Source organism: Salmo salar, chromosome ssa29, assembly GCF_905237065.1.
Source record: "Salmo salar chromosome ssa29, Ssal_v3.1, whole genome shotgun sequence".
Lineage (NCBI taxonomy): Eukaryota > Metazoa > Chordata > Actinopteri > Salmoniformes > Salmonidae > Salmo > Salmo salar.
This window is the reverse complement of record NC_059470.1, coordinates 23,225,231-23,252,124: the sequence shown is the minus strand read 5'-3', so window position 1 is coordinate 23,252,124 and position 26,894 is coordinate 23,225,231. Positions and strand designations below refer to the sequence as shown.

Here is a 26,894-nt window from a genome sequence, read left to right as displayed (position 1 = left end):
TTTATGATTATGATGTAACATTTACACTGTAACAATCTTGTCATTTTATAGCAACGTGCATAACATAGGGACCGCTCTAGTATAGGAGTATACAGGTTGTCAACATTAAGTAGTGTCTTCCATCTATAAGAATCCCATCTGTCTATGATCATTTGATGCTTGTAACGGTCCCAGAGAAGTGGATCCAAATATGAAAGTAACTGGTATTAATGCTCAAAAAATAAGATTATTGAATGTAGAAATACTGTTTGTGATATTAATAGTAATATATTAATACTGTTTGTGATATTAATAGTAATGTAGTAATACTGTTTGTGATATTAATAGTAACGTAGTAATACTGTTTGTAATAGTAATTTAGTAATACTGTTTGTGATAGTAATAGTAAAGTAGTGTGTTTGTGATAGTAATGTAGTAATACTGTTTGTGATAGTAATAGTAGTGTAGTAAAACTGTTTGTGATATAAAGACAGTAGTAGTGTGTGTGGTAAAATCACTAAGGAAAATATGCCAAGCCAGTAAAAAAGCCATATTACAATCTATGTTGTGATAATAGCGTTGTTTGCTCTATAACCCATTTGTTCACACGCCACCATGATATACAATAAGGCAGTGACAACAAAAAGACAACAGTCACACAGTTGCGGAATAAATTCAACCACACGTACGTTTGTTTCATCACAAAACCGGAGAGCAACATCTGTCCTGTGAAGCCCACAAAGCTGTAACAAACAGTTATATCACCTGCAGCATGATCAAGCAAGTTAATGTTTTTTACAGTTTACTAAACAACATACTGATTTAGAATCACAGAGTTACCACAAGTTAGCACAAACACAACAGGAGCACTGCCGTCGCTATTCCAGCAACATTTCAATAAAATGTTTTAAACATCATCAAATCAATAAGGCTATTTATGCTTAGTTTAATACACTGAAAACATACTTACTGATATCAAAAACAATTTAGTCCAATCAATGTTGCTAAATATCATGTGGCTGTCCATGGTACTGATTTGTGTGTATGTCTGCGTGTTCACCCTTCTTGAAGACTAGTTGAACGCCAATACCATCCTCTTATCTTTGATGTTGGCAAAACGGTCTATGACTCTGTCATACAGTACACTTTTTGTTTTTGTTGTCAGAGGCTACCTAGCTAAAAAGGCCAGTGGCACAACCTTTTCATTTATGGTTAGATCCTAATCATTGACTTGTATAAAGAATTAAGCCAAAACCACAATTCCAAATCCCCATCTCCATCCACGGCTTAGGAAAGGGACAATTTAGCAAGCTAGCTACTGCAGGACGTCAACACAAGCAGACCAGAAACAGACACATTTTTATGAAAATTACATTTAGCTTAGGAGGTGATTTAAATGGTGTGAAGCCAAATCCAAACTACCCTCCCTTGAGGGGTGTTTTACTGCACCAGGACAACCCAGAGTTCAGCACATCTCAACGCTGATTGGCTAATTATTTTATAATATTTTTATCAAGGAAGGCCAAATGCTACGGCGGCAACATGTTATACCATTTTGGGCTACACATACTGAGACAGAGAGGCACTGTTTCCCTCGCTCAAATGATTTATCCAGTGAGATTCAGCCCCTTGCGAATTGATGGAAAATTATTAACACACAGAGAGAAGAATGAGAATTTTTTTGAAATATATGGGGAAGCCTGGCTACCCTTGCCGTCCATGAATACACTCCACTGTAAAAAGACAAGGTATTTATATTACATACCGTACCTGCCTGTGTTTCTCCCTGGTAGAGGGCTCCTGCTGACTGTGGAAGTGGGAGTTTTATACAAAACCCATTTTAGAAAAATGCACTAAGGCAATAGAATCAGGATAATTTATGTGCACATTTATTTAAACTTGGTAATACTTCTTAACATCTTATAATATGGATCTTTCCGGTCACTATTCTGACCCTTTTGCTTGTCTGTATTCTAACTGTATCACTGTAACTCACTGTAACTCATCACTGTGTCGGTGTCAGTATCTTGAGAGACGTAGTGACATAGAACCCAGGATAAAGGGGTTGAGTGAAATTGGTCTGGACTCTGTGGAGAAGAGTCATTGTGTCAGAGACACTGTAGAAGGACAGAGTTCCTGCCTTGTGGTCCAGGTACATTCCTACTACTCTGGTAGAGCGGGGGACTGGTATGTCAGTCTGTTTATCATTGTGATAGAAGTAGCAGCTAGAGGCACCACACTCCAAACACCAGGCCTGATTACTGCTTCTTAACCACTCATTATGTCCTCTCCTGCTGATCCCTTTATATGAGACAGCTATATAAACCTCCACCCCGGTCCATTCTACCTCCCAGTAGCAGGCTCCAGACAGACCCTCTCTACACAACACCTGGGGGTAGGTGGTAAATCTGTCTGGATGGTCAGGATAAAGCTGGTCGTTATCACTCCATGTCACCTTTCTGTTCCCCTCAGACAGACGCAGCTCTTTATGGGCTGTGTTGGGATCCAATGTGAGCTGGCAGGAATCTGAGTAGAAGACAAAACAGCAGGTGAAATGTATGTGTGCATGTTTGTGTCCGCATGCGTATGCGCATGCATGTGTGTGTGTTTTTGTACATGCGTATGTACAGTATGTTCTTTCCTCACATTCTAAGAACTCCTCTCTGGTCTTGGGTTCAGGCCTTGTCTTCTGACAGGTGGTGTCATTCCAATGTGATGCTAGTCCTCCAACTGACTGTCTAGACTGAGTTGTGTCAAATGATGGAAGACAACGGGGCTCAGAAGGTGGAACAACGTGGACTTTTGTCTCTATGGAAACAACAGGAAATCAAGTATCACTTGTGTACACTGATCATGACATAAACATTACAGCAAGTCAATGGGATAAGTAACTGAAAAAGGTTCTCCATTGAGAACAAACATTCAACCATAAAGTTCACCTAATGTACTGCATTTACTAAATGGCAGATTAGGGTCTCGATTAATTCCGTAGCGTGGAATATCTGCGTTGTTGCGCAAATGGCATTTAAAGGCAATGGTACCGCGTTCGTGGAGACTGCATTCACAGTAAACGCTGCATGTGTCGGCTCAATCGGAAATTACCTTTAAATATCATGCGCGCTACAACGCAGATTATCTGCTCTATGGATTTAATCAAGCCCTAACTTGCATCATATATACTGTCCTAATACTGTATGTTACCTACTTTTTACAGAGATCTTGGCAATTTCCCCAGAGCAGATCTTTTCAACTTGACTTTTCAGCCCAGAGACTGATTTCCTTATATACTCAAAGGAGACGTGTTGATTGAAAGTGATGTTGGGTAAGGCCTTAGATCCAAGAGGGACATAGAGAGACTGGAAACTCTACAGATATATGAAACAAAAAAGATTAGAAAACAGGAAAAAGATTATTGCTGTGAAAGTTTAAAAAAAAAGTTCATCAGTAACACCTGATGCTGGGGACAGAGAGACCGTGATGTCACCTGGAGGAATTGGATGTTGTCTTCTGTGTTTGAAAGCTTCTCCAGCTCAGCTTCTCTCCTCCTCAACTCAGCCATTTCCTGGTCCAGTTGCTTCAGCAGTCCTTCAGCTCGACTCACTTCAGCCTTCTCCTGGGCTCTGATCAACTCGTTCACCTCAGAGCGTCTTCTCTCAATGGAGCGGATCAGTTCAGTAAAGATCCTCTCACTGTTCTTCACCGCTGCCTCTGCAGAGCACTGTTAGGACAAAACAAAAGAGAGGAGGGGTTGCATTTTAACCAGCCCATTCACTCAGCTCTCATCAGAACCCCAGAAACATGTTCCCTACAGTGGGGCTCAATAGGATTGGAACATATCCCAGCACTGGGCTCCTCACTGGCTCCAGTTTTTCTGTAGTTTAGTTTAGGAGGAATAAGTCTCTCTAGAGGGCCAACTGCTAAGTAAATATATGTAAATAGTTAACAACACTCACCTTGAGTGAATACACAGCCTGTCTCACCTCTTGCATCTCATTCTCTTTATCCTGGATTCTCTGTTTGGATTTCTGTTGTTTTTCCCTCACCTGGCTCTGCAGGAAAACACATGTAATTCCATGGTTCATTTGTACAAGTGATTCTTTCTTAATGAGAACAGATCAAACTTTATGATAGGTCAAAGTCTATGCAATATGGAAAAAGGATGCGCGTGTCTGTGTGAGTCTGTATGAGTGTGACCGATCGTGTTCGATCTCAGATCTCCTGCATGCCAGAAAATATCATTAGCCTGCTAAGCCAAAGCCTAGGCATTAGCTGAAAGAGCCAATGCAACTATTCAGGTCTCAGTAAAGGTAACATCACATGAGTGTGTATATTAGCACAGCTCAATTATTGGGTGTTGGCTGACTTCCTTTTCAAAGCTATGTTGTACAGTAGTGTCTAATGTTCAGCAATGAATGGTATTTTCACAGTGATACTCTGAATGAGCGAAATTATAGATTGTCAATACCTGTCTCTCAGTCCTTTCTGATTCAGCTGAGACTGTATCATGGACTTTATGTTCATCCATTGTACACAGATAACAGATAAACTGCTGATCGGTACGGCAGTAAATCTCCACCAGTTTGTCATGATGAGAGCAGATCTTCTCCTCTAGTTGTGTGGAGGCTTTGACCAGCTTGTGCTTCTTAAAGGTAGGAGATTCATAGTGAGGCTGGAGGTGAGTCTCACAGTAAGAGGCCAGACACACCACACAGGACTTGACAGCTTTGAGTTTTCTCCCAGTGCAGACATCACACGCAACATCTCCAGATCCAGCATAATGGTGAGCAGGTGTAGCAGCTTGGAGTCCTGTCTTCTTCAGAGTCTCCACCAATTCTGCTAGCATGGTGCTTTTCTTCAGAACAGGCCTTGGGATGAAGGTCTGTCTGCACTGGGGACAGCTGATCAGAAAACCCATCACATAATCCTGATCCCAGCAGTCCTTAATGCAGCCCATACAGTAGCTGTGTCCACAGGGAATAGTCACCGGATCCTTCAGTATATCCAGACATATTGAACAACTGATTGAGTCCATGGCTGCTGCCATTGTGGTGCACACACTAGCCGAATGACACTACTTTCGTTGCTCTAGAATTGTTTGTGCTTTTGAGTGGGAACATTCCTGATTGTACACAGTGTTGCGTTGGACAGACACCAGGAAGAGGGTTGTGATTGGACAGAGGTGGTTAAGGAAGTTCTATTTATAGTATGTGTGTCATGCAACACTCTATTCTCCCCAACTGACAATTCACTCGATACAGACCACTACACCTCCAAGTACATAGCTATAATCAGATTTATTGAGGAAGATTTAAGTGACAATTCAGGAAAACAGTCTGTAGGCAGTATGATGGTAGATCAGGGGGTGACCTGGAGTATGTGAACTGGAGTCCTGGGCTCCCATTTCACTTGGCAACAGTGGCAATCCTCAATGGTCATAGACTTACAGTGTGTTCCAGGGGATAGGTGTGAGCAAGGTGCTGCGAGAACATAATGAGTAGTTATTTGTGATGGAATATAAGTTGTAGATCAGTGATTCTGTATAGTGCCTTGCTCAGCCGATCCTGTCAAACGGGTTAGTTAGAAGATAAGAGGGTGGAGAAATGTAGCCTGAAATCCAGGCCTGTCTGTGCTAACGTTCCACTCCTTGTACTCTGTGTCACCTGACAAGAAGTGGCAAGGAGTGGAATGATAGCACAAACCCTCTGGTTCCCAGGCTAGGAGAAAGGAGTGAGGCTTGCAAACACTGGAGACATATAAACCCTATTCTCCACATACTGTAGCACAGAAGCAATCGTTTAGTTTAATTGTGGTTGTTGCCAACATAACAATGTGGCGAAAAATATTGTGTGGGAAAGCTGTGAAAAGTAGCTTATTAACTTGGGCACATAACCACAAAACTGATTGGTTGCTCCTCTATTACAAACCCACGGCAATTGTTATGAATTCCCTGTCGGTGTCTGTTAACACCATTTCACAGCCCTCTCAAACCTCTGTAGTAGGAGCCCTCCCCGGCAAGAGTCGGGGTGTCTGCCTGCTGATCTCTGCCCTCTCTGTGACCTGGGGCTCTGACCACTGGTTGGTTGCTAGGGTCCAGTTGTTAGGGTTCCGGGCATCTGTCCATCCTCCTGACTCTGCATGTCACATACCGTACTTCTCTGTCTTCCTCAAGCAGTGGCAGAGATTGTATTGTGCACAGTGTATTCATTAACTCTGTCTTCTGTCCATTACAGAACCACCAATCTATGTCTGTTGTATGTCCATAAAGTGCTGTTGTGTGTAGCTCTGTGAGGTCGCTTCATCCCCCTCTGACCAGGGGAGGTGCTGTAAGGTCATAGATCAGCCCGAATGTTGAGTCATTCTCAAACAGCAATGAACTACCAGTTCTTCAGTGATGCACACTTCTAGGTAAAACTATGACTACAGTAAAATAACGTACTACACATACAGTACCAGTCAACAGCTTGGATACATGTACTCATTCAAGGGATTTTCTTTATTTTTGCTATTTTCTACTGTTACGAATCCCTTTTGGCCCGGCAGTCTAGGGGGGATGGATACGAGACCCGTAACATAAATCATGCAAATTAGAATAGTGACAAGTAACAGTGAGAACAAAAACCACAGACAACTGAAATCTACCGTCAAACTCTAAAGGTTTATTGCTAAACACACGGTAATGTGGTGTGAGAAAAGGGGCTGAGCTGGACCCAAGCAAAGAAACAATAATCCAAAACACCCCTAAACTAGACTAGCCTACTTCAAGAACAGCTAGCTAACTAACCAAAAATACAGTGGGTGGTCCGCCCAGTTCTAACTAGGGTACCTAGAAAAAGTATTCCTACGGGTAATGTATGCCCATGGGCGACTTGTCTTGGTACCCCCTTTTCCCACCAAACAAACAACAAAACAATACTCACAGGATAACCGGACAAATGTGACATGTAGGAGAGAGAGAGAGAGAGAGAGAGAGAGAGAGAGAGAGAGAGAGAGATTGATCTGGGGAGAAAAAAAACTGATGCTTTCAACATGTTAATGTGGCACACACGAGATTGGCGTTTCCTATCAGGAGTTTGAAGCACATAATCAGTTTCACTTAATTTCTTTTCAATCAAATAAGGACCAGAGAATCGAGCTGAGAGTGAAGATCCTGGAACAGGCAATAACACCAGTACTTGGTCACCTGTCTGTAGTGGACGAGAAACAGCCTGTTTATCATAGCGTCCTTTCATACTCGTCTGTGAGGAAGACAGAGCTTCCTTAGCGAGTGCACAGGCTTGGTGTAGGCGCTCACGAAAGCGACTAACATAGTCCAACACATTCTCTTCTCCCGTACACAACTCTTGGGACAACAATTGTTCTTTAACCTCTTATTGCTAGGGGGCAGTATTTTCACGGCTGGATAAAAAACGTACCCGATTTAATCTGGTTACTAATCCTACCCAGTAACTAGAATATGCATATACTTATTATATATGGATAGAAAACACCCTAAAGTTTCTAAAACTGTTTGAATGGTGTCTGTGAGTATAACAGAACTCAAATGGCAGGTCAAAACCTGAGAGATTCCTTTACAGGAAGTGGCCTGTCTGACCATTTCTGGAACTTCTTTGCCATCTCTATCTTTTACTAAGGATCTCTGCTCTAACGTGACACTTCCTACGTCGTCCATAGGCGCTCAGAGCCCGGGAAAAACCTGAATGTCGTCATCCCAGCCCCAGGCTGAAACACATTATCGCCTTTCTCAAGTGGCCGATCAAGGGACTGTGGGCTTAGGCGCGTGACCTGGCTGCCCCCGTCTTTGTGATTTTTTCCTCTGTTTGCCGAAAAGGAGATTCCCGGTCGGAATATTATCGCTTTTCTACGAGAAAAATGGCATAAAAATTGATTTTAAACAGCGGTTGACATGCTTCGAGGTACGGTAATGGAATATTTAGCATTTTTTTGTCACGAATTGCGCCATGCGCGCGACCCTTCTTTACCATTTCGGATAGTGTCTGGAACGCACGAACAAAACGCCGCTATTCGGATATAACGATGGATTATTTTGGACCAAACCAACATTTGTTATTGAAGTAGCAGTCCTGGGAGTGCATTCTGACGAAGACAACCAAGGTAATGAAACTTTTGTAATAGTAAATCGGAGTTTGATCAGGGCTAAACTTGGTCGGTGTCTAAATGGCTAGCCGTGATGGCTGGGCTATCTACTGAGAATATTGCAAAATGTGCTTTCACCGAAAAGCTATTTTAAAATCGGACATATCGAGTGCATAGAGGAGTTCTGTATCTATAATTCTTAAAATAATTGTTATGTTTTTTGTGAACGTTTATCGTGAGTAATTTAGTAAATTCACCGTATGTTTGCGGGGGTATGCTAGTTCTGAACGTCACATGCTAATGTAAAAAGCTGGTTTTTGATATAAATATGAACTTGATTGAACAAAACATGCATGCATTGTATAACATAATGTCCTAGGGTTGTCATCTGATGAAGATCATCAAAGGTTAGTGCTGCATTTAGCTGTGGTTTAGTTTTTTGTGACATTATATGCTAGCTTGAAAAATGGGTGTCTGATTATTTCTGGCTTGGTACTCTGCTGACATAATCTAATGTTTTGCTTTCGCTGTAAAGCCTTTTTGAAATCGGACAGTGTGGTTAGATAAAGGAGAGTCTTGTCTTTAAAATGCTGTGAAATAGTCATATGTTTGAAAAATTGAAGTTTTTGTATTTTTGAGGAATTTGTAATTCGCGCCACGCCTATCATTGGATATTGGAGCAGGTGTTCCGCTAGCGGAACGTCTAGATGTGAGAGGTTAAGGACTTTCATTGGTCCTCTCAATTTGGTGGCGCCGATAGCTGCGCCAGGCAGACGGGCCACTCGGGATGGGTCGGAAGACATGCAGGTCACTCGGGCTGGGCCGGAGGGCAGGAGGGCCACTCGGGCTGGGCCGGAGGGCAGGAGGGCCACTCGGGCTGGGAAGGAGGGCAGGAGGGCCACTCGGGCTGGGCCGGAGGGCCGGAGGGCCCCTCGGGCTGGGCCGGAGGGCAGGAGGACCACTCGGGCTGGACCGGAGGGCAGGAGGGCCACTCGGGCTGGGCCGGAGGGCAGGAGGGCCACTCGGGCTGGGCCGGAGGGCAGGAGGGCCACTCGGGCTGGGCCGGAGGGCAGGAGGGCCACTCGGGCTGGGCCGGAGGGCAGGAGGGCCACTCGGGCTGGGCCGGAGGGCAGGAGGACCACTCGGGCTGGGCCGGAGGGCAGGAGGGCCACTCGGGCCACTCGGGCTGGGCCGGAGGGCCGGAGGGCCGGAGGGCCCCTCGGGCTGGGCCGGAGGGCCGGAGGGCCGGAGGGCCCCTCGGGCTGGGCCGGAGGGCAGGAGGACCACTCGGGCTGGACCGGAGGGCAGGAGGGCCACTCGGGCTGGGCCGGAGGGCAGGAGGGCCACTCGGGCTGGGCTGGAGGGCAGGACTGGTGCAAAACATACTGTGGAAGGAAACTCTCTCTCGCCCATGTTTATTTAACCAATCCAATGCGTTTTAACGTTAGTACTGCCTGTAAATGTAAGAGGAATCAAGTTAGCTACCTTGCCATTTTTTTCCCTGTTAGCTAGTGACAGTTAGTGATAGTCACTGGTGAGATCTCTGTTATCTTGCCTTCCTCTTCTGCTCGAGGCCCTCCGGCGATGTACGCAATTTAACGGTTGTAGCTGTCTCTGGTTGTGTCAAACGGAGAGGTTTTATTTTTCTTTCTCCGAATCTGGCTTTAGCTTTTGGTTGGGTCTTTTAGCTATTATGACCCCTATGACCCCATTTCCGAAAGCTAAAACTCTCCCGAACACGTATGTGTATTCCATTTCCCTCTACGACGCAAGCTGCACAAGACTCGTTAGAAAGGACTGTGACAAAACCACAACTGAAAAGAGTGCAGAACTGTTTTTCTACACATTTATTACCAATCTTCCCATATCATTTCCTGAACAATACCTTCCGGATGCATTTTACTCACTTTTTGATGCAAATAAAAATGTATACTCCTTTCCCATATTAAATACATTTGACATATTTTATTATTAGGTTTATGAACATACATGTAAACACTTGGTTGCAAAGTATATCTGTTCTAGAATGTTTAAAAAGGCAATAACGAAATATACATATTGGCTTGATATTGCAAAAGAAAATATCCGATATAGGTAATTTGCCCAGAATTTCCACATCAGTGCATCCCTAACTACAGTGTCTTCAGAAAGCATTCATACCCCTTGACTAATTCCACATTTTGTTGCATTACAGCCTGAATTCAACATTGATTAAAACCTGTTATGGCTTGAATCCCGTTAGCGGGATCGATATGACGACAGCCAGTGAAAGTGCAGGGCGGCAAATTCAAAACAACAAAAATCTCATAATTAAAATTCCTCAAACATACAAGTATTATACACCATTTTAAAGCTTTACTTCTTGTTAATCCAGCAACAGTGTCTGATTTCAAAAAGGCTTTACGGCGAAAGCAAACCATATGATTATGTTAGGTCAGTGCCATCACACACAAAAACACAGCCATTTTCCAGTCAAAGAGAGGAGTCACAAAAAGCAGAAATAGAGAGAAAATGAATCACTAACCTTTGATGATCTTCATCAGATGACACTCATATGACTTCATTTTACACAATACATGTATGTTTTGTTCGATAAAGTTCATATTTATATCCAACAATCTCAGTTTACATTGGCGCGTTATGTTCAGTAATCATTTGCCTCATCAGAGAGCCACATCAATTTACAGAAATACTCATCATAAATGTTCATGAAAATACAAGTGTTATACATGGAACTTTAGATAAACTTCTCCTTAATGCAACCGCTGTGTCAGATTTCAAAAAAGCTTTACCGAAAAAGCAATAATCTGAGTACGGCGCTCAGACACAAAAACATGCCAAACAATATATCCGCCATGTTGGAGTCAACAATCGTCAGAAATAGCATTATAAATATACACTTACCTTTGATGATCTTCATCAGAATGCACTCCCAGGAATCCCAGGTCCACAATAAATGTTTGTTTTGTTCGATAAAGTCCATCCTTTATGTCCAAATACCTCCTTTTTGTTCGCGCCTTCAGTTCACAAATCCAAATTCAGGACGCGCATGTCAGACGAAAACTCCAAAATGTCCATTACAGTTCATAGAAACATGTCAAACGATGTATATAATCAATCTTTAGGATGTTTTTATCGTAAATCCGCAATAAAGTTTAAACCGGAGAAATCCTTTGTCTTCAGAAATGCAATGGAACGGAGGTACCTCTCTCTCATGTGAGTGCTCATGCCTGAGGCTCATGCCCTGCTGGCAGTGTTCTGACTCCAGTAGCTCTTATTCATCCCCACTTCACAGTAGAAGCCTCAAACAAGGTTCTAAAGACTGTTGACATCTAGTGGAAGCCTTAGGAAGTGCAACATGACCCCACAGACACTGTAGTTTGAATAGGCAATTAATTGAAGTCCTACAGACCACTTCCTGTTTGGATTCTTTCTCAGGTTTTTGCCTGCCATATGAGTTCTGTTATACTCACAGACATCATTCAAACAGTTTTAGAAACTTCAGAGTGTTTTCTATACAAATCTACTAATAATATGCATATCTTAGTTTCTGGGAGTGAGTAGCAGGCCGTTTACTCTGGGCACGTCAGTCATCCAAGCTACTCAATACTGCCACCATCCATAAGAAGTTAAATGTATTTGTTTCCCATCCATCTACACACAATATACCATAATGACAAAGTGAAAATCTGTTTTTAGACATGTTTGCAAATGTATAAAAAAAAACTGGGATTGTACAATATTTGCACATTATTCTTTAACCCCTGGTCGGGCTCATACGGGACGGACATCCAGCGAAAAATCCTATCGCCATTAGCATAACGAAATTTAATATATTTTTTAATTCAAATATAGGACTATGTTATATCGTTTTATAGATACACCTCTCCTGAATCGAACCACGTTGTCCGATTTCAAAAAGGCTTTACAGCAAAAGCAAAACATTAGATTATGTTAGAGGAGTATATCGTAAAAGTAGCCACAAAGCCATTTTCCGACCAACCACATGCATCACAAATAACCAAAAAACAGCTAAATGCAGCACTAACCTTTGACAATCTTCATCAGATGATACCCCTAGGACATCATGTTACACAATACATGCTTTCTTTTGTTCGATAAAGTTCATATTTATATATAAAAACAGCATTTTACATCGGCGCGTACATCGGCGAATACATTTTTAAAATATAATATTGTCATTCTAAGATTCATAGATGAATATCTCTTGAAAGCACCTGTAATGCCAGATTTAAAAATAACTTTACTGGATAATCACACTTTGCGATAAAAGGGGATGCGATACTCAGAAAATAGGCTACCGTTACAGGTCAGCGCCATCTTGGAACAATCGCATATCAAATCTAGTCTTGTATACTATTGTCAATAATCCCTTACCTATGATTATCTTCATCAGAAAGCACTTCTAGGAATCCCAGGTCCACAACGAATGTATTTTAGTTCGAAAAAGTTAATCCTTTATGTTCCAATAGCTTGTTCTTGTTAGCGCGTTCTGAAGGCTGCACCAAAAGTTCCGTCGTGCGCGGGACTCCACTTTCGAAAAAATTATTTTTTTCCATTTAGGTTCGTTCAAACATGTCAAACGTTGTATAACATAAATCTTTAGGGCCTTTTTCAACCAGAGCTCCAATAAGATTCAAGGGGGACGATTGCATTGTGTTTCAAAACGTTTCGAAAGGGGAGGGTAGCCAGGGGCACCGGCGTCATAATGGTGATGGCCCTCTCCGTGTGACCACGTTCCACTGCGTCTCATTCATTCAGTTTTCACAGTAGAAGGCTCAAATCACTTTGTAAAGACTGGGGACATCTAGTGGAAGCAATAGGAAGTGCTCAATGAACCATTGCTCACTGTGTGATTTACAGGCAAACTGATGAAGTTGAGTCCGCAATTCAGAATTCCACTTCCTGTTACGATCGGTCTCGGGTTTTTGACTGCCATATGAGTTCTGTTATACTCACAGACACCATTCAAACAGTTTTAGAATCTTTAGGGTGTTTTCTATCCACAAGTAGTAATTATATGCATATCCTAGCTTCTGAGTTTGAGTAGGAGGCCGTTTAAAATGGGCACGAATGTTTTTCAAAAATCGCTGTAGCGCCCCATCCTAGGCGAACGACAAGAGGTTAAACAATTCTTCAAGCTCTGTCAAGTAAGTTGTTAATCATTGATAGACAGCCATTTTCAAGTCTTGCCATAGATTTTCAAATTGATTTAAGTCAAAGCTGTAACTTGGCCAGTCAGGAACATTCAATGTCATCTTGGTAAGCAACTCCAGCGTATATTTGACCTTGTGTTTTAGGTTATTGTCCTGCTGAAAGGTGAATTTGTCTCACAATGTCTGTTGCAAATCCTCTAGGATTGTGCCTGTGCTTAGCTCTATTACATTTCTTTTTATCCCAAACAACTCCTTAGTCCTTGCCGATGACAAGCACACCCATAACACAAGCCACCAAAATGCTTGAAAATATGAAGAGTGGTAGTCAGTGAAAGTTATTTGCTTTGCCAAAATGTTTGCAGTTTTACTTTTGTGCCTTATTGCAAACAACATGCATGTTTTGGAACATTTTATATTCTGTACAGGCTTCCTTCTTTTCACTTAGTCATTTAGGTTTGTATTGTGAAGTAACTACTATGTCGTTGATTCATCCTCAGTTTTCTCCTATCATAGCCATTAAACTCTGCAACTGTTTTAAAGTCACCATTGGCCTCATGGTGAAATCCCTGAGCGGTTTCCTTTCTGGCAACTGAGTTAGAAAGGACGCCTGTATCTTTGTAGTGACTGGGTGTATTTATACACCATCCAAAGTGTAATTAATAACTTCACCATGCTCAAAGGGATATTCAATGTCTGCTTTTTTTACCCATCTACCAATAGGTGTCCTTCTTTGCGAGGCATTGGAAAACCTCCTTGGTCTTTGTGGTTGAATCTGTGTTTGAAATTCATTGCTCGACTGAGAGACCTTATGTGTGTGGTACCGAGATCAGATAGTCATTCAAAAATCATGTTAAATACTTATTGCACACAGAGTGAGTCCATGCAACTTATTATGTGACTTGTTAAAATGGATTAATGGGATCGGTGTCCCTAAACCGGGACGGTTGTTGCTCAATATGCGATAATGTGACTAGAATGACGTTGTAAACAACCGCCAATTCCCGGGACATAGACATGTCTTATATGGGCAGAAAGCTTAAATTCCTGTTAATCTAACTGCGGTGTACAATTTACAGTAGCTATTACAACAACAAAAATACCATGCTGTTGTTAGAGGATAGTGCACAACAACAAAAAACTTTTATCACACCAACTGGTTTGATACATTCACCTCTGAAGGTAAATAATGTACTTACTTCTGTCTCTAACCCATGCCTGGCCTTGGAATGTGCAAACGTAAATGTTTTATTACCATAGCATTTTTGTATGTTCTCTATAGTTATGTACTTGAAAATGTATACATTTACCAATTTGGCACATTTGGGCAAACGTCTGGCAAACTTGATACAAAATGTTGTGTAGTGATGCAATTCTTCACATGATCAGTCTGAAACTTTGCACACACACTGCTGTCATCTATGGGACAACATCTAAATTACACCTAAAATCCTATCTAAGTGTATGGCCTTTCTCTTGCATGTCAAAGATGATGGAACAAAAAATAAATAGAAAACACATGTTTATTTTGTTTGTATTATCTTTTATCAGATCTAATGTGTTATATTCTCCTACATTAATTTGACATTCCCACAAACTTCCACAAAGATTTTCCTTTCAAATGGTGTCAAGAATATGCATATCCTTGCTTCAGGACCTGAGCTACAGGCAGTTAGATTTGGGTATGTCATTTTAGGTGAAAATTGAAAAAAAGGGTCCTATCCTTAAGTGATTTTAAATTCAGGCTGTAACACAACAAAATGTGGAAAAAGTTAAGGGGTGTGAATACTTTCTGAAGGCAGAGTAACTAAAACCAGACAAAAAGTATAGTGGTTCCTCCTTGAAAAGTTGTGAGCTTACACCGCGGGACTTAGAGGTACCCAGCGTCACGGCTTCATTGCTCCAGACCACCACAAGGGAGAGTTAGAGCACTCAGTATGCATTTGGGTCCCAAGGTTTTTATATGACCAATCATATCGAGTGGTTCCAATGATGAATTTGACACGAGCCACCCCTCCCTGGTGACTTTCTTCAGCAAAGATGGCTGACAAAACATTACGGGAGGCAAATGTAAGTAGTTATAACGTCATAACGAGTCAAGCAAAAAATGTGCAATTGAGAGGAATATGTTAGTTAATGTAGAGACAAACGATTGTGCATATTTTTTCTCTGAATAGAAACACCATAATATTAATCAAATTAATTAAGACACATTTCTTAAAATCAATCCCATATACTATGTTATTACAAAAAGGGTTTTAAATTCTCTGGTAATGCCAATACGGAAGTACTATCAAATGCTTCTCAAAGATGCTCTCTGGTGGTCAAACTAGCAATAACTTGCAGTAACAGAAGAAATGGCTGAGAATTAAATGACGGGCCACAGAATGCTGAGGCAGCACACAAGGTGTGCTTCAGTATGACGTAACTTTTAAAGGAGGAACCACTGTATGTAGAAACTATAATGATACCTATTTTCAAACAACTGCCCAGTTTCTGGGCCGCAAATTGCTTTTGACACACAAACCGGTCCCAAAAAAGTCTGTTGAATTGTATAATCCAGATGTGCCCCTCGAGCCAAAATGATTGCCCACCCCTGTAGGTGGTGATGCAAAGACCTTTACTAATGAAGGGTATTTCAAAGGTTTTCAGTTAGCCTTTTTATTCTGCTTCGTTCAAGGGGAAGGGTGGGCTCAGACTGGCATCTGCCTGTGGCCTCCAAATCAAAGTCCGTCCCTAGTGATTGTGATGCACAAGCTAGGTCTATTTTAAACGTCGGCCTCTCCTGATTCAGTAGCTTGAAAACACCTTAAAAGCTTGAAAACCCCATTGAAAACCCTATTAGTTTTGTCACCAAAGCCCCATATACTACCCACCACTGCGACCTGTACGCTTTCGTTGGCTGGCCCTCGCTTCATACTCGTCGCCAAACCCACTGGCTCCAGGTCATCTACAAGACCCTGCTAGGTAAAGTCCCCCCTTATCACCACTCACTGGTCACCATAGCAGCACCGACCTGTAGCACGCGCTCCAGAAGGTATATCTCTCTGGTCACCCCCAAAGCCAATTCCTCCTTTGGCCGTCTCCCCTTCCAGTTCTCTGCTGCCAATGACTGGAAAGAACTACAAAAATCTCTGAAACTGGAAACACTTATCTCCCTCACTAGCTTTAAGCACCAGCTGTCAGAGCAGCTCACAGATCACTGCACCTGTACATAGCCCATCTATAATTTAGCCCAAACAACTACCTCTTCCCCTACTGTATTTATTTATTCATTTATTCTGCTCCTTTGCACCCCATTATTTCTATTTCTACTTTGCACTTTCTTCCACTGCAAATCTACCATTCCAGTGTTTTACTTGCTATATTGTATTTACTTTGCCACCATTGACTTTTTTGCCTTTACCTCCCTTATCTCACCTCATTTGCTCACATTGTATATAGACTTATTTTTCTAGTGTATTATTGACTGTATGTTTGTTTTACTCCATGTGTAACTCTGTGTTGTTGTATGTGTCGAATTGCTTTGCTTTATCTTGGCCAGGTCGCAATTGTAAATGAGAACTTGTTCTCAACTTACCTACCTTGTGAAATAAATAAAAATTAGATATTTGCCCAAAGTTTTGAGAAAAAAACTCCAACTGAACATAGTTAATGATGGTTTTATTTTATTTTGGAGTCAAAGATAATAGTTTCAGTATAGTTTTAGTTTTTAAAACGGGTTAGTCAGCTCGAATCCCCGAGCTGACAAGGTAAAAATCAGTCGTTCTGCCCATGAACAAGGCAGTTAACCCACTGTTCCCAGGTAGACCGTCAATGTAAATAATGTAAATAATATATATATATATATATATATATATATATATATATATATATTTTTTTTACAATTTCTTAGTTATTTTATTTCAGTTTACTAAATTGTTTTTTCAAGATTAGTTTTTGTTTTAGTTTCAGTTTTAGTTTGCTCTAATAATCTTGGTTTGTTTCAGTATATTCACAGTTCTAGAGACAGTGAACCCAGGATAGAGGGGCTGAGTGAAAGTGGTTTGGACTCTACAGAGGAGGGTCATTGTGTCAGAGATGCTGTAGAAAGACAGAGTTCCTGCACTGTGGTCCAGATACACTCCTACTCTGGTGGAACAGGAGACAGGTATGACAATCTGTTTATCATTGTGATAGAAAGAGCAACCAGAAGCATCACACTCCAAACACCAGGCCTGTTTACTGCTTCTAAACAAACCCTCATCAGGTCCTCTCCTGCTGATCCCTTTATATGAGACAGCTATATCAACCCAGTCCCCGCTCCACTCCACCTCCCAGTAGCAGGCTCCAGACAGACCCTCTCCACACAACACCTGGGGGTAGGTGGTAAATCTGTCTGAATGGGCAGGATAAAGCTGGGCCTTATAACGCCGTGTCACCTTTCTGTTCCCCTCAGACAGACACAGACAGTTAAATGCCGTGTTGGGATCCAATGTGAGCTGACAGTAATCTGAGGATGAAGAAAAAACAACAGGTGAAATGTATGTGTGCATGCAGGTGTGCGTGTGTGTAGTATATTAAAGTGCAATGTACAGTCCCAGCTAGCACATTTGGTTCCTTGGAAGCTGTGTGAACGTAAGTTTTTAGTTTTATCATAGCCGGAAGGTAGGGAGGGGCAGTTCCTCTTGCTGCTTTGTAGGCAAGTACCATGGTCTTGTTGTGGATGCGAGCTTCAACTGGAAGCCAGTGGAGTGTGCGGAGGAGTGGCGTGACATGGGAGAACTTGGGAAGGTTGAAAACCAGGCGGGCTGCAGCCTTCTGGATAAGTTGCAGGGGTTTGATAGCACAAGCGGGGAGCCCAGCCAACAGAGAGTTGCAGTAGTGTAGATGGGACATGACAAGTGCCGGATTAGGACCTGGATTGTTTCCTGTGTGAGGTAGGGTCCTACTCTACTGATGTTGTAGAGCATGAACCTGCAGGAGCGAGTCACTGCTTTGATGTTTGCAGAGAAAAACAGGGTGTTGTCCAGGGTCACACCAATGTTCTTTGCACTCTGGGAGGGGGACACTGTGGAGTTGTCAAACATTATGGAGAGGTCTTTGAGTGGGCAGGCCTTCCCCGGGAGAAAGAGCAGCTCCATCTTGTCGAGGTTGAGCTTAAGGTGGTGGGCCAACATTCAAGCTAAGATATCTGCTAGGCACGCAAAGATGTGTGCCGCCATCTGGGTGTCAGAAGGTGGGAAGGAGAAAACAGTTCTCAGCGTGAACAAAACTCTCTCTATCCTCTATCTTCTTAAGTGTGTTTAAGTATGCTGGCCACGCCCACTAATTGACCACACCTGATATTAATGAGTGCTTTTTTATGTTGAAATAAGGTCTGTTTGAATAGACAAAAATGAACAGGTTTGTATAAGTTAAAAAAATGAAACACAACTGTCCTGGTGGTGTAGTGGACTAATTCCATGAATAGAGAACAGAAGATCATAGGTTTGAGGCTCACTGACTCCGTGCCACAATAGAAAAATAAATGCATGATTAATGCCTAAGCAAATGACTTTCCAATGTGTCCTATCTGTGCTTGGAGTTCTAAACAGTTAACCCAAACTGAGCTAGCAGTGTTATTAAAAGTCTTATTGAAACATGTTCTCAGAATGTTATTTAATTACCTTCAAATATCAATAATTTCTGTTCTCAGAAAGTTAATAAAACCTCCCAGGAAAACTTTCAGCGAACCATAGTAAAACATTCTCAGAACTTCCTGCAACCTAGTAATTAAAAAATGTTTTTAATTCCATTCTCAGAACGTTTAAAAAACACTCAGTTTTACCGGTTAGGAAATGTATGGCTTCGTTCCCAGAACCAATGGGAAACCAAAAACTTACATTCCCATAACTTCCAAGGAACAAAATGTGCTAGCTGGCAAGCACTCATTAAGATCAGGTGTGGCCAATTAGTGGATGTGGCCGACACACCTGAACACACTTAACAAGATAGAGTTTTGTTGATGCTGATAACGGAATGTATATGTTTTGAAATAACACTCGTAGAATGTTATTTGAACTTTCTTAATGTTTTCTTGTGGTTTTTATGTAAAGTGTCGATGTCGATGTGCCAACTTTTGTTTGGTAGTGTCCGAACCATTTGGGCTACAAACTAACTTGCTCTACGACCCCCACAAGTGTCACGGCACTTGTCTGAAGGCAACCGGTACCACTTTTTTTTAATGAATGAGGAAACACGTAGAAATCCGTATGCTGAAGTACTGAAATTCCCACCTAAGAAACATGGTTCTCAGAACATTATGTGCTAGTTGGGTATCCTGCACCATTCTCAGAATACTGTGGAAAGATCGTATGCAAAATAACCATGCTCTCACAAAGCTCTAAGAAACGTATGGTTCTCAGAACGTTATACGCTAGCTGGGGTATATTCTTTACTCACATTCTAAGAACTCTTCCCTGGTCTTGGGTTCAGGCCTTGTCTTCTGACAGGTGGTGTCATTCCAATGTGATACTAGTCCTCCAACTGACAGTGTAGACTGAGTTGTGTCAAATGATGGAAGACAACGGGGCTCAGAAGGTGGAACAATGTGGACTTTTGTCACTATGGAAACATAGGGAATTAAATGTCACTGTTTCAATAGTGATCATGACAAAAACATTACAGAAAGTCAAAGGGCTCAGTAGTTGCCTAGGTTACCTACCTTTTACAGAGATCTTGGCAATTTCCCCAGAGCAGATTTGTCCTAATTGGCTTTTTAGCTCAGCGACTGATTTCCTTACATCCTCAAAGAAGACGTGGTGGTTGACAGTGATGCTGAGTAAGTGTTCAGATCGAGGAGGGACACAGAGAGCCTGGAAACTCTACAGAGACATAAAAAAACAGAACAGATGATTGTTGAGAAATACAAACATTTCACTTTCAGCAGTAACACCTGATGCTGGGGACAGAGAGATCGTGATGTCACCTGGAGGAATTGGATGTTGTCTTCTGTGTTTGAGAGCTGCTCCAACTCAGCCTCTCTCCTCCTCAGCTCAGCCATCTCCTGGTCCAGTTGCTTCAGCAGTCCTTTTGCTCGACTCACTTCAGCCTTCTCCTGGGCTCTGATCAGCTCTTTCACCTCAGAGCACTTTCTCTCAATTAAGTGGATCATCTCGGTAAAGATCCTCTCACTGTCCCCCACTGCTGCTTGTGCAGAGCGCTGTTAGGAAACAAACAAAGAGAGGAGGGGTTCCATTTCAACCAGTTCATTCACTCAGCTCTCAGAAGAACTCCAGACAACCTGTTCCCCACTGTGGGGCTCAGTGGGATTGGAACATGGCCCAGCACTGGGCTACTCACTGGCTTCAGTTTTACTGTAGTTTACTTTAAAGGTGACTATCTTCTAAGTAAATACATCCAAATGGTCAACAACACCCACCCTGAGTGACTTCACAGCCTGTCTCACATCCTGTATCTCTTTCTGTCTCTTCTGGATTCTCTGTTTGATTTCCTTCTGTTTCTCTCCCAGCTGACTCTGGTGGGAAAAACAAATGTCAGTCCATTGTTCATGTGTACAAGTGACTCTGTCTTACTGAGAACAGATCAAACTTCATGATAGGTCAAAGTCCATGACCTATGGAAGAAAAGTCACATGCGTGTCTGTATGCGCATGACCGATCATTTGCTAAAGCCTAGGCATTAGCTCAGGGAGCCAATGCAACTCCTCATGTCTCAGTCAAGGTTGTGTTGTAATCGAATCACCTCTGTTTCATTCATGTGTGCATATGTGGGAAGGGAAAGGGGATACACATAACTGAATGCATTCAACCGATATGTGTTTTCCACATTTAACCCAACCCCTCTGAATCAGAGAGATGACAGTGGCTGCCTTAATCCAGGATTTACTTAACTCGGTCCTGGGTCCCCCCCACCCACCCACCCACCTTGCCGGTTCAGGGATTCAAGCCAGAGACCTTTCAGTTACTGATCCAACGCTCTTAACTGCTAGGCTACCTGTCAGCCTTAGGTTATTGGGTGTGGGCTAACTTCCTTTTCAATGTCATACAGAAATATATGTGCAGTGAATAATATTCTGTAATTAATAGTATTCTCACATTGATACTGTGAATGAACAATTATTACAGAGTTGTTGTCCTTACCTGTCTCTCAGTCCTTTCTGATTCAGCTGAGACTGTATCATGGGCTTTATGTTTATCCATTGTACACAGATAACAGATAAACTGCTGATCAGTATGGCAGTAAATCTCCACCAGTTTGTCATGATGAGAGCAGATATTCTCCTCTAGTTGTGTAGAGGCTTTGACCAGCTTGTGCTTCTTAAAGGTAGGAGATTCATAGTGAGGCTGGAGGTGAGACTCACAGTAAGAGGCCAGACACACCAGACAGGACTTAACAGCTTTGAGTTTTCTCCCAGTGCAGACATCACACGCAACATCTCCAGATCCAGCATAATGGTGAGCAGGTGTAGCAGCTTGGAGTCCTGTCTTCTTCAGATTCTCCACCAATTCTGCTAGCATGGTGCTTTTCTTCAGAACAGGCCTTGGGGTGAAGGTCTGTCTGCACTGGGGACAGCTATAGACATCCTTCAGATCATCCTGATCCCAGCAGTCCTTAATACAGCCCATACAGTAGCTGTGTCCACAGGGAATAGTCACCGGATTATTCAGTAGATCCAGACATATTGAACAACTGATTGAATCCATGGCTGCTGCCATTGTGGTGCACACACTAACAGACTGAGCAGCAGAGTATTAAAGATGATCATTTCTCAAGACATGTTTGTGCTTATAAGTGGGAACATTTCCTGATGTGTTCATACTTTGCACCTGTAGGTGATGTGGCATTGGACAGAGACCAGGACGAGGGTTGTAATTGGACTGAGGTGCCTGTGGAAGTTCCATTCATGGTACGTATGTGTGCCAAGCAATACTCTACACTTCCCAATTCTCTTGACGCAACACCTCAAAGTACATAGTTACTTAAAGATTTATTGAGGAAGATAATACGGCTCATAAAGGGACAATTCAGGAGGACAAAGTCACAAGGCGGCAGGATGGAAAGTCAAGGGAAGATTTTAGAATATGTGAACTGGAGTCCTGGGCTGCCATCTCACTTGGTACTGCAGTGTCATGAAGTTGGCCTGTGGGTAAGGTTTATGACCCCCCATAAATACCTTTCTCCCTTCCCCTCTCTCTCTGACTCTACTGAAGGACTTTTGAATAGCATTTGTTAAATATAGAGAGTCTGGGAACATCAAACAAGTGGGGGGAATGGAACCATATTTCGGTAATAGAACCAGTTGGAAATATACCAGGTATTTAATGAGTATGGATGTCAGTTCGGTTGTCATCTAAGACATTATGACTGATGACAGGACGACATAAACTGTACCTGGGAAAGTCTACACATTCTAGTTATCAGATTCACATGGAATTGTTGTGCAATTTAAATGTTTGATGTTGAAACGGTTTGTTAGGAGATTAAATGTAATTTTAGCTTCCAAATGAGAGAATTGGGTTTTCATAAGGAAAGAGCCCTGACCAATCAGTGGCCCGCCCCTGTGAAGAGACAGGGGTTATAAACGATGAAACACACCCTTCTCCCCTCGCCACTATATAAGTCAGTGACGAAATGTAATCAGTCTGTTCCGGGTACGTGAGGTCTGAAGCCTCTGCGTTAAAGGGACTAACATGTCAAGTGCACAACTAAGCCAACCTCGGCGTGAGCTTTGGTTGCGAATGGTATGAACTTTGAACTCCTATTCACTACAGAAGTGATACTTCCTAGCCGTTGAGTTAGCAGCGGCCGCTGTAGACGTGGGCTAGGAAAGGACGGCCGACGTATCCAATCTAACACACAACGAAGATACTACAACGTTTCCATTTTACCACCAGTGACATTCTTCCGAGGACAGGAAGATCTCTGTTGGCCAACACGGCCAGCATCTACGACCAACCTACCGAAGCGCAGCTCCGAGTAAATATTTATTGCATTTTCTTTTCCAAATGGGCGGTAATTTAGAATGCATACGATAATGTATTTACGATGGCATAGCTGCTTTCTCTGTTACTCAGTCTTCCCGCTCTTTCATTCAAGCCCAACCCCCTTTCTTTGTGTAACAAGCCGCCGTGCCGGCGGCTTGTAACCATATCTGTTTGTTATGCATTTCTGTGAATTACTTAGATTAGTAAATAAATGATTTTAAGACAATTGATGTATGGATGACTCATAGTGAAGACTGGGTTTGTGCAGATAACCAACAATTTACGACTTTTGGAATGAGACTGACGAGGTAAAGAATACGTCATTGAATCAGAAGATTCATAGATCAGATATTATGATATCTGAAAGTTATATTAGGAAAATTATAACTTTGTAATCTGAATATTTTCCTTGGTGCCCCGACCTCCTAGTTAATTACAGTTACACGATTAATCAGTTTAATCGCGTAATAATAATTACAGAGAGTTATTTGATAAACATGTCTTCCGTTTTAATGATGCCAAAGACACGACAGCAGCAATGGCAATCCTCCATGGTCATAGACTATAGTGTGTTCCAGGGGATAGGTGTGTGCAAGGTGCTGCGAGAACATAATGAAAAGTTATTTGGGATGGAATATGATTTGTAGATCACTGATTCTGTACAGTGCCTTGCTCAGCTCATCCTGTCAAACGGCTTAGTTAGAAGATCGACGGTGGAGAAAGGTAGGCTGAAATCCAGACCTGTCTGTACTAACATTTCACTCCTTGTACTCTATGTCACATGACACGAAGTGGCAAGGAGTGCAATGATAGCACAAACACTCTGGTACCCAGGCTAGGAGAAAGGGAGGCTTGCTAACACTGGAGAAATGGGAAAAACCCTAACCTCTATATATTGTAGTACACAGGTAATTATTTGTTGAATTATGGTTGTTGCCAACACAACACTGTGGCGACATTATAACCTGTTATGGCTAGGGGGCAGTATTTTCACGGCTGGATAAAAAACGTACCCGATTTAATCTGATTATTAGTCCTGCCCAGAAACTAGAATATGCATATAATTATTAGCTTTGGATAGAAAACACTCCAAAGTTTCTAAAACTGTTTGAATGGTGTCTGTGAGTATAACAGAACTCATTTGGCAGGCCAAAACGTGAGAAGATTCTGTACAGGAAGTACCCTGTCTGACCATTTCTTGAACTTCTTTGCCATCTCTATCCATTACAAAGGATCTCTGCTCTAACGTGACACTTCCTACGTCTTCCATGGGCGCTCAGAGCCCGGGAAAAACCTGAATGACGTAATTCAAAGCCCTGGCTGAAACACACGAGCGCTTTTGCTAAGTGGTCTATCAGAGGACAAAGGGCTTAGGCTCGTGCACTGGCCGCCCCCGTCTTTGTGTTTTTCCCTCTATTTGCCGAAACACAGATTCCAGGTCGGAATATTATCGCTTTTTTACGAGAAAAATGGCATAAAAATGTATTTTAAACAGCGGTTGACATGCTTCGAAGTACGGTAATGAAATATTTAGAAATCTTTTGTCACGAAATGCGCCATGCACGCGACCCTTATTTACCATTCGGATAGTGTCTAGAACGCACGAACAAAACGCCGCTATTTGGATATAACGATGGATTATTTTGGACCAAACCAACATTTGTTATTGAAGTAGAAGTCCTGGGAGTGCATTCTGACGAAGAACAGGAAAGGTAATCAAAGTTTTCTAATAGTAAATCTGATATTGGTGAGTGCTAAACTTGGTGGGTGTCTAAATAGCTAGCCCTGTGATGCCGGGCTATCTACTGAGAATGTTGTAAAATGTGCTTTCACCGAAAAGCTATTTTAAAATCGGACATATCGAGTGCATAGAGGAGTTCTGTATCTATAATTCTTAAAATAATTGTTATGTTTTTTGTGAACGTTTATCGTGAGTAATTTAGTAAATTCACCGGAGGTTTGCGGGGGGTATGCTAGTTCTGAACGTCACATGCTAATGTAAAAAAGCTGGTTTTTGATATAAATATGAACTTGATTGAACAAAACATGCATGTATTGTTTAACATAATGTCCTAGGGTTGTCATCTGATGAAGATCATCAAAGGTTAGTGCTGCATTTAGCTGTGGTTTTGTTTTTTGTGACATTATATGCTAGCTTGAAAAATGGGTAGTCTGATTATTTCTGGCTGGGTACTCTGCTGACATAATCTAATGTTTTGCTTTCGCTGTAAAGCCTTTTTGAAATCGGATAGTGTGGTTAGATTAACGAGAGTCTTGTCTTTAAAATGCTGTAAAATAGTCATATGTTTGAAAAATGGAAGTTTTCGGATTTTAGAGGAATTTGTATTTCGCGCCACGCCCATCATTGGATATTGGAGTAGGTGTTCCGCTAGCGGAACATCTAGTTGTAAGAGGATAACATGCAAATATTGTGTGGGAAAGTTGTGAAAAGTAGCCTATTTACTTGCCAATACAACCGCCTAACTGATGATGGGCAGATATGTCCACAGTGACCTGTTGCATCCTCAACAACAAATGTGATTACTATTTGACCCTGCTGGTCATCTATGAACATTTGAACATCTTGAAGAACAATCTGGCCTTAACCTCTTACATCTAGACGTTCCGCTAGCGGAACACCTGCTCCAATATCCAATGATAGGCGTGGCGCGAATTACAAATTCCTCAAAAATGCAAAAACGTCAATTTTTCAAACATATGACTATTTCACAGCATTTTAAAGACAAGACTCTCCTTTATCTAACCACACTGTCCGATTTCAAAAAGGCTTTACAGCGAAATAATCAGACACCCATTTTTCAAGCTAGCATATAATGTCACAAAAACCCAGAAGACACCTAAATGCAGCACTAACCTTTGATGATCTTCATCAGATGACACACCTAGGACATTATGTTATACAATACATGCATGTTTTGTTCAATCAAGTTCATATTTATATCAAAAAACAGCTTTTTACATTAGCATGTGACGTTCAGAACTAGCATACCCCCCGCAAACTTCCGGGGAATTTGCTAACAATTTACTAAATTACTCACGATAAAGGTTCACAAAAAGCATAACAATTATTTTAAGAATTATAGATACAGAACTCCTCTATGCACTCGATATGTCCGATTTTAAAATAGCTTTTTGGTGAAAGCACATTTTGCAATATTCTAAGTACATAGCCCAGGCATCACGGGCTAGCTATTTAGACACCCGGCAAGTTTAGCACGCACCAATATCAGATTTACTATTATAAAAGTTTGATTACCTTTTTTTGTCTTCGTCAGAATGCACTCCCAGGACTGCTACTTCAATAACAAATGTTGGTTTGGTCCAAAATAATCCATCGTTATATCCGAATAGCGGCGTTTTGTTCGTGCGTCCCAGACACTATCTGAATGGTAAAGAAGGGTCGCGCGCATGGCGCAATTCGTGACAAAAAAAATCTAAATATTCCATTACCGTACTTCGAAGCATGTCAACCGCTGTTTAAAATCCATTTTTATGCCATTTTTCTCGTAAAAAAGCGATAATATTCCGACCGGGAATGTCCATTTAGCTAAACAGAGGAAAGAAAACAAAGCTTTCGGTCGACGCGGGCACGAGCCTGAGTCTCACAGTACTGTAACCAGCCACTGCCCAAACGCGCTACTTTGTTTCAGCCAGAGCC

The 26,894-nt window shown here is 41.9% G+C and overlaps 1 protein-coding gene across 1 annotated transcript; it reads right to left on the bottom strand.

The window, feature by feature from the left end:
- Positions 1-1,852: 1,852 nt before the first annotated feature.
- Positions 1,853-22,025, bottom strand: LOC106590355 (uncharacterized). The gene is made up of 12 exons (XM_014181294.2): positions 21,371-22,025; positions 20,650-20,745; positions 20,197-20,430; positions 19,933-20,092; positions 19,671-19,832; positions 17,207-17,739; positions 4,445-5,050; positions 3,933-4,028; positions 3,464-3,697; positions 3,185-3,344; positions 2,626-2,787; positions 1,853-2,505 (listed from the first exon to the last, which is right to left on the bottom strand). The coding sequence occupies exons 1-12, from the start codon at positions 21,944-21,946 to the stop codon at positions 1,985-1,987; spliced, it is 3,540 nt and encodes a 1,179-aa protein (XP_014036769.2). The 5' UTR covers positions 21,947-22,025; the 3' UTR covers positions 1,853-1,984.
- Between the last annotated feature and the right edge of the window lie 4,869 nt (positions 22,026-26,894).

What these genes read in the sequence shown, in the direction of transcription:
- LOC106590355 (XM_014181294.2), bottom strand. Translation starts at nt 21,946, where the DNA reads ATGGCAGCAGCCATGGATTCAATCAGTTGTTCAATATGTCTGGATCTA. An exon ending in TGCCAAGATCTCTGTAAAAG is followed by an intron (nt 19,833 to 19,932) that starts GTAGGTAACCTA and finishes ATGTTTCCATAG; the next exon opens with TGACAAAAGTCCACATTGTT. An exon ending in CCAAGATTATTAGAGCAAAC is followed by an intron (nt 5,051 to 17,206) that starts TAAAACTGAAAC and finishes CAACGAAAGTAG; the next exon opens with TGTCATTCGGCTAGTGTGTG.